Source organism: Bison bison, unplaced genomic scaffold (assembly GCF_000754665.1).
Source record: "Bison bison bison isolate TAMUID 2011002044 unplaced genomic scaffold, Bison_UMD1.0 scf7180017864128, whole genome shotgun sequence".
Classification (NCBI taxonomy): domain Eukaryota; kingdom Metazoa; phylum Chordata; class Mammalia; order Artiodactyla; family Bovidae; genus Bison; species Bison bison.
Genome location: NW_011494700.1, coordinates 2,746,603 through 2,763,638, shown reverse-complemented (window position 1 = coordinate 2,763,638; position 17,036 = coordinate 2,746,603). Strand labels below are relative to the sequence as shown.

General features: G+C 39.3%; 1 protein-coding gene across 9 annotated transcripts in view; it reads right to left on the bottom strand.

Moving 5' to 3' along the window:
• LMO7 (LIM domain 7) overlaps nucleotides 1–17,036 on the bottom strand; it is a 219,928-nt gene that overhangs the window by 13,271 nt on the left and 189,621 nt on the right. For 4 of the 9 annotated variants that reach the window (XM_010839668.1, XM_010839670.1, XM_010839671.1 and 1 more), the window contains 7 exons: nucleotides 12,070–12,184; nucleotides 10,832–10,993; nucleotides 9,863–10,050; nucleotides 8,800–8,860; nucleotides 7,130–7,186; nucleotides 5,226–5,251; nucleotides 4,213–4,317 (listed from right to left, as the gene is read on the bottom strand). In XM_010839668.1, the coding sequence (XP_010837970.1) occupies nucleotides 4,213–4,317; nucleotides 5,226–5,251; nucleotides 7,130–7,186; nucleotides 8,800–8,860; nucleotides 9,863–10,050; nucleotides 10,832–10,993; nucleotides 12,070–12,184 (714 nt within the window). The remainder of the gene's footprint in view (nucleotides 1–4,212; nucleotides 4,318–5,225; nucleotides 5,252–7,129; nucleotides 7,187–8,799; nucleotides 8,861–9,862; nucleotides 10,051–10,831; nucleotides 10,994–12,069; nucleotides 12,185–17,036) is intronic. The other 5 variants (XM_010839667.1, XM_010839674.1, XM_010839673.1 and 2 more) reach the window with 2 other exon arrangements.

The window sequence follows — 17,036 nt, the reverse complement described above, 5'->3', positions numbered from 1 at the left end:
GATAGGAAGAGTAGACATGGAGAACCGAACCCATAACCACCTTTTCCCATAGCTGTAATTCATGGAATCCCCCAGCTAACTGGAAGGGGCACTGAATTACTCTGTAATAGACCGAGCGTACAGTGTATGTGGGTTCAGTTCAGTCCAGTCGCTCAGTCGTGTCCAGCTCTTTGTGACCCCATGAATCGCAGCACGCCAGGCCTCCCTGTCCATCACCAACTCCCGGAGTTCACTCAGACTCACATCCATTGAGTCAGTGATGCCATCCAGCCATCTCATCCTCCGTCGTCCCCTTCTTCTCTTGCCCCCAATCCCTCCCAGCATCAGAGTCTTTTCCAATGAGTCAACTCCTCGCATGAGGTGGCCAAAGTACTGGAGTTTCAGCTTCAGCATCATTCCTTCCAAAGAAATCCTAGGGCTGATCTCCTTCAGAATGGACTGGTTGGATCTCCTTGCAGTCCAAGGGACTCTCAAGAGTCTTCTCAAGTGTATGTGGGTAGGTCCTTACAAATCTATAGACCTCTCATGAATAAGAAAAGCCACAAAATGATGATGCTACATTATCTAAAAATATTTGCTGTTGTTCAATCCCTAACTCATGTTTGACTCTTTGCAACCCCACAGACAGGGGTCTCCAGGCTCCTCTGTCCTCCACTATCTCCCAGAGTTTGCTGAAGTTCATGTTCATTGAGTTTGTAATGTTATCTAACCATCCCATCCTCTGCCACCCACTTCACTTTTTGCCTGCAGTCTTTCCCAGCATCAAGGTCTTTTCCAATGAGTAAGCTCTTTGCATTAGATGGCCAAAGTATTGGAACTTCAGCTTCAGCATCAGTTCTTCCAACGGATATTCAGGGTTGATTTCCTTTAGGATTGTCTGGTTTGATCTCCTTGCAGTACAAAAGTTTCTCAAGAGTCTTCTGCAGTACCACAATTCAAAGCATCAGTTCTTTGGTGCTCAGCCTTCTTTATGTTCCAACTTTCACATCCATACATGACTACTGGAAAAACCATAGCTTTGACCATACAGACCTTTGTCAGCAAAGTGATGTCTCTGCTTTGTAATATGCTGCCTAGGTTTGTCAGAGCCTTTCTTCCAAGGAGCAAGCATCTTTTAATTTCATGGCTGCAGTCACCATCCACAGTGATTTTGGAGCCCAAGAAAATAGAATCTGTCTCTCGTGGTGGTGGTGGTTTAGTCACTAACTCATGTCCATCCAACTCTAGAGACCCCATGGGCTATAGCCTGCCTACCAGGCTCTTCTGTCCATGCGAGTCTTCTGGCAAGAATACTGGAGTGGGTTGCCATTTCCTTCTCCAGGGGATCTTCCTGATCCAGAAATTGAACCTGGGCCTCCTGCATTGCAGGCAGGTTCCTTACTGACTGAGCTACAAGGGAAGACCCCTGCGAGGGAAGTCACTGCTTCCACTTTTTCCCCTTCTATCTGCCATGAAGTGATGGAACTGCATGCCATGATCTTAGTTTTTTAAATGCTGAGTTTCAAGCCAGCTTTTTCACTGTCCTCTTTCATTTTCATCAAGAGGCTTTTTTGTTCCTTTTCACTTTCTGCCATTAGAGTAGTATCATCTGCATATCTGAGGTTACTAATATTTCTTCTGGCAATCTTGATTCCAACTTGTGATTTATCCAGCCCAGCATTTCGCATGATATACTCTACTTATAAATGAAATAAGAAGGGTGACAATATATAGCCTTTTTGTACTCCTTTCCCAATTTTGAATCAGTCCGTTGTTCCATGTATGGTTCTAAATGTTGCTTCTTGGTTTGCATACAGGTTTCTCAGGAGACAGGTATGGTGGTTTGGTATTCCCATCTCTTTAAGAATTTTCCACAGTTTGTTGTGATCCATGCAGTCAAAGGCTTTCGTATAGTCAATGAAGCAGTAGATGTTTTTGTGGGACTCCCTTGCTTTCTCCATGATCCAATGAATGTTGGCAATTTGATCTCTGGTTCCTCTGCCTCTTCGAAACTGAGCTTGTACATTGGGAAGTTCTGGATTCACATACTGCTGAAGCCTATCTTGATGGATTTTGAGCATAACCTTGCTAGAATGTCAAATAAGCACAACTGTACAGCAGTTTGAACATTCTTTGGCATTGCCCTTATTTGAGATTGGAATGAAAACTGATCTTTTCCAGTCCTGTGGTGCTGCTGAATTTTCCAAATTTGCTGGCATACTGACTGCAGCACTTTTACAGCATCATCTTTTAGGATTTGAAATAGCTCAGCTGGAATTCTGTCACCTCCACTAGCTTTGCTTGTAGTAATGTTTCCTAAGGCCCACCTAACTTCACACTCTAGAACGTCTGGCTCTAGGTGAGTAACCACACCATCATGGTCATCTGGTCATTAAGATCTTTTTTGTATAGTTCTGTTCTGCTTCTGTTAGGTCCATACTGTTTCTGTCCTTTAATGTGCCCATCTTTGCATGAAATGTTCCCTTGGTATCTTCAATTTTCTTGAAAAGATCTCTAGTCTTTCCCATTCTATTGTTTCCTCTATTTCTCTGCATTGTTCACTAATGAAGGCCTTCTTATCTCTCCCTGCTATTCTCTGGAACTCTGCATTCAGTTGGATGTATCTTTCCCTTTCTCCCTTGCCTTTCACTTCTCTTCTTTTCTCAGCTATTTGTGAAGTCTCCTCAGACAACCTGTTTGCCTTCTTACATTTCTTTTTCTTTGGGATGGTTTTGGTCACTGCCTCCTCCACAATGTTATGAACCTCTGTTCATAGTTCTTCAGGCAGTCTGTCTGTCAGATCTAATCCCTTGAATCTATTTGTCACCTCCACTATATCATCTTAAGAGATTTGATTTAGGTCATACCTGAATGGCCTGGTGGTTTTCCCTACTTTCTTCAACTTAAGTCTGAATTTTGCAATAAAGAGCTCATGATCTGTGAGCCACACTCAGCTCCCGGTCTTGTTTTTGCTGACTATGTAGAGCTTCTCCATCTTTGGCTGCAAAGAATATAATCAATCTGATTTCAGTATTAAAGAACTGGTGATGTCCATGTGTAGAGTCCTCTCTTGGTTTGTTGGAAGAGGGTGTTTGCATGACCAGTGTGTTCTCTTGACAAAACTCTGTAATCCTTTGCCCTGTTTCATTTTGTACTCCAAACTTGCCTGTTACTCCAGGTATCGCTTGACTTCCTACTTTTGCATTACAATCCCCTATGATGAAAAGGACATCTGTTTTCTGTGTTAGTTGTAAAAGGTCTTGTAGGTCTTCATAGAAATGTTCACCTTCAGCTTCTTTGGCCTCAATGGTTGGGGCACAGACTTGGAATACTATAATGTTGAATGGTGTGCCTTAGAGACGAATCATGATCATTCTGTCATTTTTGAGGTTGCCTCCAAGCACTGCATTTCAGACTCTTTTGTTGACTATGAGAGCTACTCCATTTCTTCTAAGGGATTCTTGCCCACAGTAGTAGATATAATGCTCATCTCAATTAAATTCACCCATTCCCATCCATTTCAGTTCGCTGATTCTTAAGATGTCAAAGTTCACTCTTACCATCTCTTACTTGACCACATCCAACTTAATTTGATCCATGAATATAACATTCCAGGTTCCTATGCAATATTGTTCTTTACAGCATTGGACTTTACTTTCACCACCAAACATATCCATGACTGAGCACTGCTTCTGCTTTGGCCCAGCCACATCATTCTTTCCAGAGCTATTAGTAATTGTCCTCAGCTCTTCCCCAGTAGCGTATTGAACACCTTCCAACCTGGGGGGCTCATCTTCTGCCATCATATCTTTTTGCCTTTTCATACTGTCCATGAGGTTCTCCAGGCAAGAACAGTGCAGTGGGTTGCTATTTACTTCTCCAGTGGACCAGATTTTGTCAGAACTCTTCACTGTGACCCATCTGCCTTGGGTGGCCCTACGCAGCATGGCTCATAGCTTCATTGAGTTATGCAAGCCCCTTCGGGCACGGTGATCCATGAAGGTGGCTAAAAATATACCCAGGGACTAATAAATAATTTAAAAAGGATGACCTAGAAATTTTCAAAAACAGAAAAGTATTTCATACAAAACATGCTACATATCAAAGCATTTGTTAATCATGTGGTTATTGGCTTTTCATTTTTCAAGTTGCTTCTTAATACCAGTTGACACTGAGCAGGAGAAGCTCTTAGAGCAAATATAGTTTCTGCTGATCCACTCTACTTTGCTCTACCTGCAGCAGTCGGTCTTGCTCCTTCTGCCATCTCTCCTGCCGCTTCCGTTCCTCCTCTGGATCCCAGGCCCAGCGACTTGGGGCACTGATGGTTGGGACTGGAAGCTGCCAGGTTATAAGAGAAGAGGGGCAAACCAAGAAGAATATGTTACTTCATGAAGTCATCTACTGAAGTACTTTTGCATACATGAATTATTCAGATCACCCTTGACCTATGCTGTACCAAAGGAGAATGGGCTTTATATTTCAAAGTAGGTCTCGTAACACAAATGGAACTCACCTAAGAAACAGAAAGAGATTCACAAATATAGACAACAGACTCCTGGCTGCCAACGGGGAGGGGGGCAGGGGAATGGGTGAGTACTGGATTGAGAGTTTGGGATTAGAAGATGCAAAGTGTTTTATATAGAATGGATAAATGACAAGGTCTCATTATATAGCACAGAGAACTATATTCAATATCCTGTAATAAATTATAATGGACAAAATTTTAAAAAGAACGTATATACATATAACTGAATCACTTTGCTGTACACCGGAAATGAACACAATATTATAAGTCAACTATACTTCAATTACGGAGAAGGCAATGGCACCCCACTCCAGTACTCTTGCCTGGAAAATCCCATGGACAGAGGAGCCTGGTGGCCTGCAGTCCATGGGGTCACTAAGAGTCAGACATGACTGAGCGACTTCACTTTCACTTTTTACTTTCATGCACTGGAGAAGGAAATGGCAACCCACTCCAGTGTTCTTGCCTGGAGAATCCCAGGGACTGGGGAGCCTGGTGGGCTGCCGTCTATGGAGTCGCACAAAGTCTGATACGACTGAAGCGACTTAGCAGCAGCAGCAGCATACTTCAATTAAAAAAAGGTCTCTTCATGTTGGAAAGGTCATTCCTGGATAAACTCTCATGCAGCTTAAAGTAACAATAAGTGATACTACTGTGCACTACTAGTTCAGCCCCACCCAAGCCTCCTAGTTTATTCCAAAACCAAACGAAGACTACTTACATCCGGAACCACAGAATCGGAGCTTCCTATGTTACAGCATGTGGGCAAGGAAAGAATAAAAAAACAATGTAAGTCTTCATTTCTATGAAATAATTCCCTTCAGAAAACTGTATCACTAAGCTGGTTCTATGCCAGTATACTAAGTGACATCAGTTGTTTTCAAACAACAGTAAGCTTCTCTCTTTAGTTCCATCTGCTTGTCACTTATCTTCACAATTCAAAGCCAGTGAAAAAGATCAACAGTGAATGCCCAAGTTACAGCCCAGCTCGAGGTGCTAGGGCAAAGATACAGGTATATTTCTAAGGGGTTCAGGGTCCTTTTATTAATAGGGTGAATAATATTCTCATAGCCTAATAGAAAAAAATTGAATTTCAAATATTACAACAACTATAGAACCCAATTTTTTTACTCGTTGCTATTCAATTACACTGTGACAGGTGTAAGTCACATTTTTCAGGGCTTATTGCCAAGGAGCTACTTTTCTGAAATAAGTCACCAACAAACATGTTCATGAACTATTTCCCTTTCCTTGCCTATTACTTGAAACACAAAGATTCAGACTTCATGTGTAAACTTATGGGCAGAAGGTCATTCTTTTTATTCTCAGGGGGCCTACATAACTGTGTTTGCCTGAATATAATACAATGATTATAAACATGTAAGCAAATTTCATAAAATACATTCTCGTACTGTATTTTTTCATTTTTCCTGAAACCTCAGCTGTCAGATTATTCACTTACACAACGAAATTTTTCAGAAAACTGCTTTGAGATTTAGGAAAATATTCTTTCCCTAAAATAGTCTGTTGAGGAAAAGGGAGTGAAAATTACCATGGAGAAAGAAAAGGAATTGCTTCATTTTAGCCAATTTGAACTAGAAGTATCATATGGTTTCAATTAAATTACCACGGAAAAATCAGAGTTGAACAAAAAATGTCAAACCCACCAAGGATACTGACACAAATAGACCCTTGTACGTGCACAGCTGGTAAGCTAGTTCTATTTACGGTTGAAAAGAGATCTTAATTCATCAAAAGTGCCTACGAGGAGATTAACACAAAATACACAGATCCAGTAAGTATCATGTTATAAGGCAAGTTTGTAAATATTATGGATAATCTTAAAAGTAAGAAACAATGACATTTTAGACACCAACAGCACACTCCCTATTGGCTGCGCCATTGCATCTCAAATGTTGGATATTACTTTTAAGTTCTTGATTGCAAAACAGAGAGTTCAAACTGCATCCATGAGACAGAGCATGAGACAAAGGTGAACGGGGAGGAAAAGCCACATGCAAAGCACCCTGTGAAGCAGCACTGCCCGACTACACCAACACAGGGCATGTCAAAGCACACTCGCTGACAGGTGTGTCCGAAATTTACTTTAATTTACTTCAAAGTCAACATAGCAGTCCTAGTAACACTCCAAAGTCATCATCCTCACAGCACTCAATGATTCTGCTCTTTATTCAGAGCATTTTCCATAGCCCAAAATTTGATTTTTTAGGAGTTGGCCAATTGCATGTTGGTGTAATCTAATAGAATGCAATTTGTAGGAAGCAGTAAAGCATACATGAAATTTCTCATTTCTCACTGTCACCCAGTGGCAAGAAGTGTGTGTTTAAACAGCATCTCAAATTTTTTTTATTAAAAAAAAAAACAAAAAACAAACTTCAGAGGTATACAAAGGACACGCAAAGACCCATTACCACAGAGGTAGACCCATGAACTGTAAGAAAAGCCTGATGACCCTAGGGAAAGAATGGAAATGGGTTACGTTGCTTGGTCATAATGATGGCCAAACTGAAGAGGCTCAGTGCCGAGCACCACAGACTATCAGGAGAGAGTGGAGAGTGGGAACAATTCCATGAAAGTACATGAATTGTTAGCTTGGCAGTTTACCTTGTTCAAAAAACTGTGATCGCCTTTTTAAGTTTTTCAAAGAAATAGGTTCAGAGGCTAGTTGAAAAATACAAAAAAACAAAAAAGTATATCAATATCATGTCATTCATTTTAATCTCTCACCACTGGAAAACTAAATGATACTTGATACATTTTTCCAACCTGTAGCAATATTATTTTTCAAGTGACAAAACTGATAGCCATAGAAGATAGGGGTTATTTCAATGCACAGAGACACACATAGTTTTAGTAGTCTATAACTACGTTCAAATTAGTAACAGGAACTAATATTTTGATTAATAAATTTTAGCAGCTAGCATCATAGTTTCATAGAAGCCGAAGTACTATCTTCCACGCCAGATCACACAGCTTTAGGGAAATGGAAATTAAATTTTTTTGCTTAGGCTAATCAATTCAAATTCTCAAGTACAAGGAGAATTGCTTGTAACTAAGAGTTTCATAATACACAGAAGTTTTAAAAAAGGAACTTAAAAAAATGGGGAGAACAAGAAAATAAAAATATCCAGAGAACAAATTTTTTTAAAGCTACAATTAAAACATTCTTCTTAACTAGGCTTCCCTGGTGTCTCAGACGGTAAAGAATCTGCCTGCAGAGCGGGAGACCTGGGTTCGATCCCTGGGTCAAGATCTCCTGGAGAAGGGAATGGAAGCCCACTCCAATATTCTTGCCAGGAGAATTCTATGGACAGAGAAGCCTGGTGGGCTAAGTTCATGGGGTGGCAAAGAGTCGGACACAACTGAGCAACAGACACTAACTATTTTGCTCTAGTTTCCAAGATCTTATAGCCATTAACTTTAAAAAGGAAAAAAGCAAATGCAGTCACTTTCAGCTATCATAAATTAAATACAAAGATAAATAATCAATAAAGGAAGGGAAATTTATAAACTTGGTTTGACTTTGACATCAGATATTATGAATTGACGAATGCAAACTCAAAATCACCAAACCCCTGAGAAAACCCAGCCCTGTGCCTGGCAGTCTAGTTTCATGTTAAGAGAAGCTTTGACTTCTTTGAGTTTCTCCCTGCCTACAGACCTGTCTATGGACCAGATCTTTCTTATTTACTTTGTCTGCCTAAGCCACAGCACACAGAATGGGGCGGCTCAGTTATTTGCAGACGGTCAGGAGAAGGAAAGGAGCGGTAACTCCATACTACAAAGTTTCCCTAGATGCTGTATGTCTGCTTTTTCATTACAAATGGGTATATTTTTTCCTAACAATCTTTATTGCCACTGGCATTTCCCTATTACTAGGTGCTTCCAAGCTTGACCCCTTGACAACAATTAAGGGGGAAAGGAAACCTCAAGCATTGTTTCATATTTATCTAAGACTCCCCTTGCCAGCACACCATAGCAAGAAGGTTGATGGCCTCCAGAAAACCAGTCTTTCTTATTTGGATTAGACACATAGGCGCTCAGAGCTCCTACAGAGCCTGCCAAAGCTTTGTTTGCAGTTCCTGGACTATTCAACATTGGAACTGAACGCCCTTCCACCTGGCTGCAATTGGATCTGTATGCTAACCTTTGAGTTTCAACTTGCACTGGATCAGTTTTGCTTTCACTCACAGATATTAATTTTTATAATAGCAGGACTTGAGTGTAGTGACTTTTCCTATATTTTAAATGTAAGTTATAATGGTAATGTTTACCTTTTGATTCAAAAGTACTGCTTTCATCACAAATTCCATTGATTTCTTTTGATTCAGTATTCTAGAAAGGATAAAAATGGCAGTTAACATTCTCTCCAGTTGGACACTGGGCTTAAATAATCCGTTTCTCATCAGTAAACATATCTGCTAACAAGATGAGCTTTTCAGGATATTAATATATTCCTTATAGCCTTTTACATATAATAGAAATGTAATTTTTTCATTGTTTTTTTAGGAGCTGTGGAAAATTAATGACTAACTGCAAGCATGAATGGCTTTCAGTTCGACCCGTCATTAATTTTCCAAGAAACATGATGGGCTAAATAACCATTTGTCCATTTGCTTTATTTTTGTAAATAAGCAACAAAGTCATATAGAACCCTCTAACATTTAAACCTTTTTTATACAAGGTTGCAAAATCTCCTTATTAGACCAAAGGAAGCATCTTGGGATGACAACAATTATATCTAGGGAGTCAATGTAAACACATTTATTTGAAAATGTAAATTTAAATATTACTTTGATACTCAGAAAAATGCTTACATTCTAATTAATCAATTTTAATCAATTAAGGTAACTGCACATCTCTTAACTACATATGTAATTCTACCCATCAAATTCACCCACACAAGAACTAAAACTGCTTCATGAGGTTTTTAAATTGCACACAATTACTACACTTATTTTACCAGTAAAGACTAAGGAAAGCATAGAAAAGTTATAGCCTATAATTCTACATAATTAACTTCTTCACATTCACAACGATCTGAGAGATGGGTATAATGATCAACGGTTGGTAAGAAACACCTACAAAAGATCACTGTGGGATCTTTAGATTATTTTCACTATATAACTCACTATCACTTATTATTATTCATGAGTAATGCCTTATGATTTTCAAAGATATATTTTACTCTCATTACTATAAATTACCTTATTAATTATCTATGTTTTTAAAATAGCATCAAAATTGTTCAAAGAAAGTAAACTCCTCCCCCACCTTCAACACATTTCCTATAGTTGCTTTGCTCTACCCAATACTAACACTTCTCAAATTACTTACAGAACTCTGAAGGCTTTCTGAGAAATCGGTTGTTACTGACAGATTTGAAGCTTTGTCTGAGCTGTAAATTCCGGAAGTGGCATCAATCCACTTTGTTTCAGGTGAACCTATAATTTTGGTAGCCATACTGGTGAGATTGAGGGTTTTATGCCGTGTAAATGGCAGGGAAGCCTGGTCTTTGCCCCAATCTGATTGTCACATGAAGATCAAGAAATGAGTACACATAAATGTAGAAGTGGAGAGAACAAGGTTACTGAAATGTACACATAAAACATACACACACACACGACAAATAAATCAGACAGTATGTGAAAGAAATGAAGAGGTTGAGGCCTTTTACTACCAGATAGCCTTCCAAAACTAGAGGGTTAGAGCATGTTAATAATGAAAAGACTGGCAAATTTGCTGAATCTTTCTGTAAACCAGGACTGGATATTATATTTTGATATCCTAAGTTGGTAGGTCTGGGAAAGCTGAATGCCCTTCCTCATCTAACCTCGACAATTAAGAAACACAATGATGAAATGTACACAGAAAGCTCCTTGAGAGTCAACAACTGGGATACAGACCTACTATGTTCTTTCTTAGACCAGTTACAGTCAGGATTCTGTAGAGGAAGTGAAACCACAGTGTAATTCTTAATATTCAACATCAGCATATAACTCCCAAATGCAGACACAAGTACAAGAGCCTTCAGTTGCTATCTGCATTCAAAGCCAGTTCAGCACATCAATTAGTCAATAAATCATGTAGAATTCAGTAAATTTGCTAGTGAAAAGTTTTCAGACAGAACATCCAAAGAAATATCATTCAAGACGTTTCAACATAACCACAAACATCTTTCAGCCAAAAAACAAAAAAGTGAAATGGAGAGAGAAAAAAAATGTTATTGAAGCAAGCTGTTATAACCACTTGCCAAAGACCAGCTCCCAGTTTAGAAAGCCAAACACAGTGGGATAACCAACTCACCAGACTTTCCATAGCGCCTGATATCCATAACTAGGCTCCCAGTTTCCTGGGCCTTAGCCATGGTTTCCTCCCACTCTTTTGTGTCCTTATATGAAAACCTGGTGTTGTTGATAGCAATAATTTCATCATCTACCTGTAGCTGAGAAAATTCGGCTGGGCTACCTAAATAAAGCAAAATAAATGAAACCACCAATGAAAAATAAAAACCTGTTCTACTAGTCACTGCTCATTTAAATTAAGGAAAATAATGACTTCTTAACCTCATCTAAGCATTTCTCATATCTTTTCAGTTGCAGAAGAGACACAAAATTTCTTAAAGTTATCAAATATTTGAGTAGCTACAAAATTACAAGGCAACCAAAGGCATTTTTTTATTCTATGGTATGTATCTTTCTCAGCATTTAAAGGAGAAATGATAAAGTCATCTGTTCAATAAAATTGCTTTATTAACCTAAGAAGAAAATTTTAATTATGTTTAAATTAAAAACATAAAGTATATATTGTACTTCAGCTGAGCTTCCAAAGCCAGATGCACTCTGGAATGGAGAGGAAAAAAAAAAAGGTCACTTAAAATGGCTTAAAATTACTATCTATCATTATCTAATTAAATCAGCCTTGAAATCTCAAAGAAATAACCAGAGTGAGTATGCATTTTTATATAGCTAAAACATGTAAATGAGGAACTCCTCATATATATAATAGCTTTAATTTTAATTTCAGGTCTTGTAATATTTTGCTAAGAGTTCCTAGACCTAATTTGGAATAATCCTGGGTGGAGGAGGGGCAATCCTTTTTGTAAAAGTCCTGAAGCATCCTCCAGGGTCCACGGGCAACAGATCCATTAGATGCTCAGAAAATACTGATGATATATAATACCTATGTATCCACCACAAACACAAGGACAGTTCTTTCTGGATCTTCAGTTTAGTAGTTTGCTAGTATTTCCAAATATTAAGTCTAAAATTTTGATAAATGAATTCTGTAACACTCACAAAATTACGACTCTTCAAAACTAAAATTAACTAGGCAAGATCAAACAATATGTAATTCATAACCCCATTAGTCTCCAGGAAGAAGACATATCTCTTCACTTTACTGCTGCATTTTTCACATGTGTTTTCTCCTCCTCTTTCAAATAAGCAAATTTCTGGGCAGGGGGAGAGGGTGGGAGGGGGACGTTGAACAGCAAAAGACAACAAATGAGAAAAAACTAGAGTAGAGCAAAATCTATGATTTACCTGCTTCAACTGATGCTACGAAGATCCTGGAAAAAGCCCATTTTACTGTAAACCCAAAGTCAAGACTGCTCCCAGGCGTCTGGTTTATGCTGATTCTCATATCACTGAACTGATCCTGAAAACAAACATGAAACGGTGGGATCAAGTGTCCCTGGCACCCACATGGAGGAAAGTCTATCTGCCAAAGGAGGGAGGCTGCGTGCAGGGCACGCTGGAATTATCTCATGATAAACCAGCAACACCATTCTTCTCCCCCTTGGGTTTGGTACAACTTTCATTTATATATTTCTCAGTTTATTTTCTGCTAAGATAAGGGACATCTTCATATCTGTGGCTATTGTTCTTTGGATGAATACTATAAATCAGTTGATTTATACTGATAAAGCTTAGGCCTTTGCTCATCATATGCTTAAGCCTCAGTTATAGACCATTTGCTGTTACCCAGGAATGGGTTTGACTGAGAAGATATGGCATATATATACATATACATATATATACACTACACACACACACACACACACACATATATACACACAATGGAATATTATTCAGCCATGAGGAAAAGGATATCCTGCCATCTGGACATTATGCTCAAGTGAGGTAAGTCAGACGAAGAAAGACAAGTACATGTAATATCACTTATATGTCGAATCTCAAAGCCAAGCTCATAAAACAGGGAGTAAAGTGGTGGTTGCAAGGGGATGGGGGTGAGAGGAAAGAACAGATGGTGTTTAAGGGTACAAACTTGTAATGAACAGTCAAATGAGCCCTAGAAATCTAATACACAGTATTGTGACTATAAATAATATCTTATTATAATCAAACTTGCTAAGAGACTAGAGTTTCCAACCATAAAGAGAAAAGATAATTATGTAATGTGAGAGATGTTAATTATCACTACGATGGCAATCACATTACAATATATAAATGTATCAAATTAACATGCTGTTCTTTCAAAATTTACCCATTCTATCTCAAATATATGACAACAAAATGCCATTTTGAAAACTCAAAAAAGATTTAAATCACTTATTTTTAAAATTCCACCATACTTTAAAAAATACCTCCAGCATTTAACATATTTAGCTGAATAATTTTGAGGGGTTTGTAGACACAAATCCAGCGACCAGAATCACTTTTCTAGGAGTAGTACCATTCCCTAATAGCATCTCTAAGTCTGCCAAGACATTTTTGCTTCTCCTACTGCTTCATGAAGATGTAGTGGTAAAAGCCACTTATGCTGCAAAATGCAGAACTAGGTCAACCCTGAGGAACCACTAGGAAGATGCCAAGAGGGCCCCCTGAGACACCATGAGCTCCAGGCCACAACCTCCTTGAAGTAACAGCAGCTCACACTCACAAGAGCCTCTTGGACAGCTGGTAGACCTTTATTCTCATCTCCACTACAGTCCACAGCAAGAAATTCTCAGTTTCACGGACTTTAAGCCATTTTCCAAAAGAAATGTTTTCAGTTTTACAGTATACTATGTATGTGAAAATTTTAATTAACTTCCATAATTTGTATTTTTTGTTTGGGGTAAAGACCAGACATAAATTTGAGTGTTTGTTTCCCAGATTAGTGTTTCCAGTTCTTTGATTCACAATTATCAAGAACTTAGACTTAATTGTTTAAAAAGAAAAATTCCTCTTAAAATCGCTTTATTTTCCAGGAAAAACTTATAACTTCTCAATTTTAATTTGGCAGTTAAACCCCAGCCTAGGACATGTGGGCAATTCACAAATTTTTGTACCTTTAAAATAAGTTTAAAAGTCAAGTGACTATATTCTAAGAAAAACTGTGATATTACATATGAATTAGAAGGAAGACAAGAGAGGCACTGAATAAAGGCTCAAGAATTTACTGTATTATATGGACATGAGAAGTAAGTGCTATAACAATATACACTTACTCATTTGTTCAGCTATTATGCATCTATTCTGATTAAAACACTTAGGAAATAAAGATGAATTAGGCATAGTCCTGCTGCTGCTGCTAAGTCACTTCAGTCGTGTCTGACCCTCAGCGACTCTGTGGATTGCAGCCTTCCAGGCTCCTCCGTCTTTCCAGGCAAAGATACTGGAGTGGGGTGCCATTGCCTTCTCCGAGGCATAGTCCTAGGTCTCAAGAAATAATTACTGACTCTTCAAGAGTGGGTACAGAATTTTTAAGAAAAAAAAAAAAAAGTGTAGCTAATAATATACAAACTTTTTTTTTTCATCAGACATCATATAAAGCAGTTGAAATATGGGAACGAAGATGTAGGTAGTGAGAATACTCATTAATGATCAGCCTGATGGATACCAGTCTCTGGAATATAATAAAACTCTGCTATGAATAGAAAAAATTACTGGTTAGTTCTACTCCTTAACCAAAACCACCACACACTTAAATTAGAGATGACTCAATGAAAATAAGTGGTCATCTTCACCACTCTTACCCCACTCCACTCCTCCATATTCTGAGCTAAAGCCAATTAGAGTGCAGAATCTATTGCTATATAAGGCCACAGAGACAAACCATGGATTAGAAACTCCAAGATACTAACTGAGGTTTTTTATATCTTTAAGAATATAGTTCCAAACTACAATAAAGAATATTTTGTGGGCAAGAATAAGTCAACAGTATCCTGTTTAGTGGAACAGGATAAAAGAGAATGAGCTTAAGCCATAGATGGAAGAGCCTCACAATTGTATTAGACCATAAGAATTGCTTTCTAAAGGATTGCTCTTACCCTGGAGCTAAATCTCTACTTGAACATAATAAAAGGGCAAATGACCACCTCTCAAACAGTTAACAGAGGAGGTCAGCCTCATTGTGGCCACAGGCTGGCAGCCCGTTATGTGGGTCCTGGGGATGCACACAGACAAAGGAGAGAGAACCAATTACAGGTCTATTTCTGTCAACAGCCAGGTAGCCTCAGGCATTTCACTGAGTCTGGCAGAGACTTTCTTTTCACAATGGCATTAATTTTTAAGCTTTCTGTTTCCAAAATCCTATTTTCCCATGCAGACCATCTTCCTCTCAAAACCTATACAGAAAGGATTAAAGTGGGTGGTTGCAGTTCCAGGAAAGAGCCCCAGAGTCCCCTCTTGCATGGCTTCCTCCTATGACAGTCACTGTGGCATGTCTGTGGAATCCTGAGTTCTTGAATTAGATTATCCTTGAGACTTTGTGTAGGTAAGGTGGCTTTCCCTGGTGGCTCAGATGGTAAATACACCTGCAATGTGGGAGACCCAGGTTTGATCCTTGGGTCAGGAAGATCCACTGGAGAAAGAAATGGCTACCCCCTCTATATTCTTGCTTGGAAAATCCCATGGACAGAGGGGCCTGGAGGGTTACAGACCATGGGGTTGCAAAAAGTCAAGCATGACTGAGCAACTAACATACCTCTATAATTACAGTCGAGCATAATCCATTCAACTCTGATTTCACTTAGGATTTGTACCTCCTGGTTTTTCTCATGAGAAATATGCCATGTAAGGATTCTACAAAGGGTCCAAGTTTTGGAAGATGATGTTGTGGGCATTTCCTTTTGAACTGGATGGAACCAGGAATATACATCATTGGGGGAAATCTAGAGTCTTGAGGACTGATAAAGAACTATGCCAAGTGGTGACAGTTGCCTATTCTGGTAAAGACAGAGTACAATTACCAACATATCAGCATCTAAAATAAAAACAACTTTCCTCAATTTAAAGAGAAATACACACGTTTTAATTTCTCCTCATTCTTCTCAACCTCTCAGTCATCTGACAGTCTCTAGAATGTTTTATTCATTATTTTTGCCTGTGCTGGGTCTTCATTGCTGCGTGGGCTTTTCTCTAGTTGCTGCAAGCAGGGGCTACTCTCCAGTTGTGATGCTTGAGCTTCTCTTATTGCGGAGCATGGGCTCTAGGGTTCCCGGGTTTCATTAGTTTTGTCACACGGGCTCAGCAGTTGCAGCTTGCAAGCTCTAGAGAACAGACTCAACAGTTGTGGCGCACGGGTTGCTCTGGGACACGTGGGATCTTCCTGGATCAGAGATCGAACCCATGTCTCCTGCACTGGCAGGAGCCACCAGCGAAGCCCAGAAACACAGACTTCCAGCTGAGATTTTTAAACAAAAATATGATTATCTGGCATAGCCATGAGAAGATTTTCATGAGATCTAATGAATTAACAGGGCTTTCCTGATAGCTCAGTTGGTAAAGAATCTGCCTGCAATGCAGGAGACTGGTTCGATTCCCGGGTTGGGAAGATCTGCTGGAGAAGGGATAGGCTACCTACTCCAACTATTCTTGGGCTTCCCTTGAGGCTCAGGTAGTACAGAACCCACCTGCGACACAGGAGACCTGGATTCGATCCCTGGATTGGATTCTAGTATCACCACAGATGGAAAGTAATGAACAGCAGGGTCAACCTTATATACTGACAAGTCAGATGGGCATTCTCAAACTTTTCTGATCAGATAAACATATTCACTTAAAGAGAGCCTACTTAAGTCAATAAAATAAAAATACACTGAAAGTAGATTTAGGCTGTAAAATCATAAATAACAAAGGAAATAGACAATCTTTGATGTTGGCTACATGGTTCTTTCGTGTCTTTTTTCAGGGTTTTAGTGGATGAGAACATAGTGGAAGTCGCTCAGTCGTGTCAGACTCTTTGCCACCCCGTGGACTATACAGTCCATGGAATTCTCCAGGCCAGAGTACTGGAGTGAGTAGCCTTTCCCTTCTCCAGGGAATCTTCCCAACCCAGGTCCCCCACATTGCAGGCAGATTCTTTACCAGCTGAGCCACAAGGGAAGCCATAGTGAGTAGCCCTCAAATCATGGCGCAGCTCATCCTTCACCGAAGATGAGTCATATCTACCTTCTCCCCTTCTCCATGATCCACTCCAAGGAAGCAGGTGCTCCTGCCAGCTCTACCACTTGACTCAACCCATCTCTAAGCTTATCTCTTAACCTACCAAATCCATTTTCGGC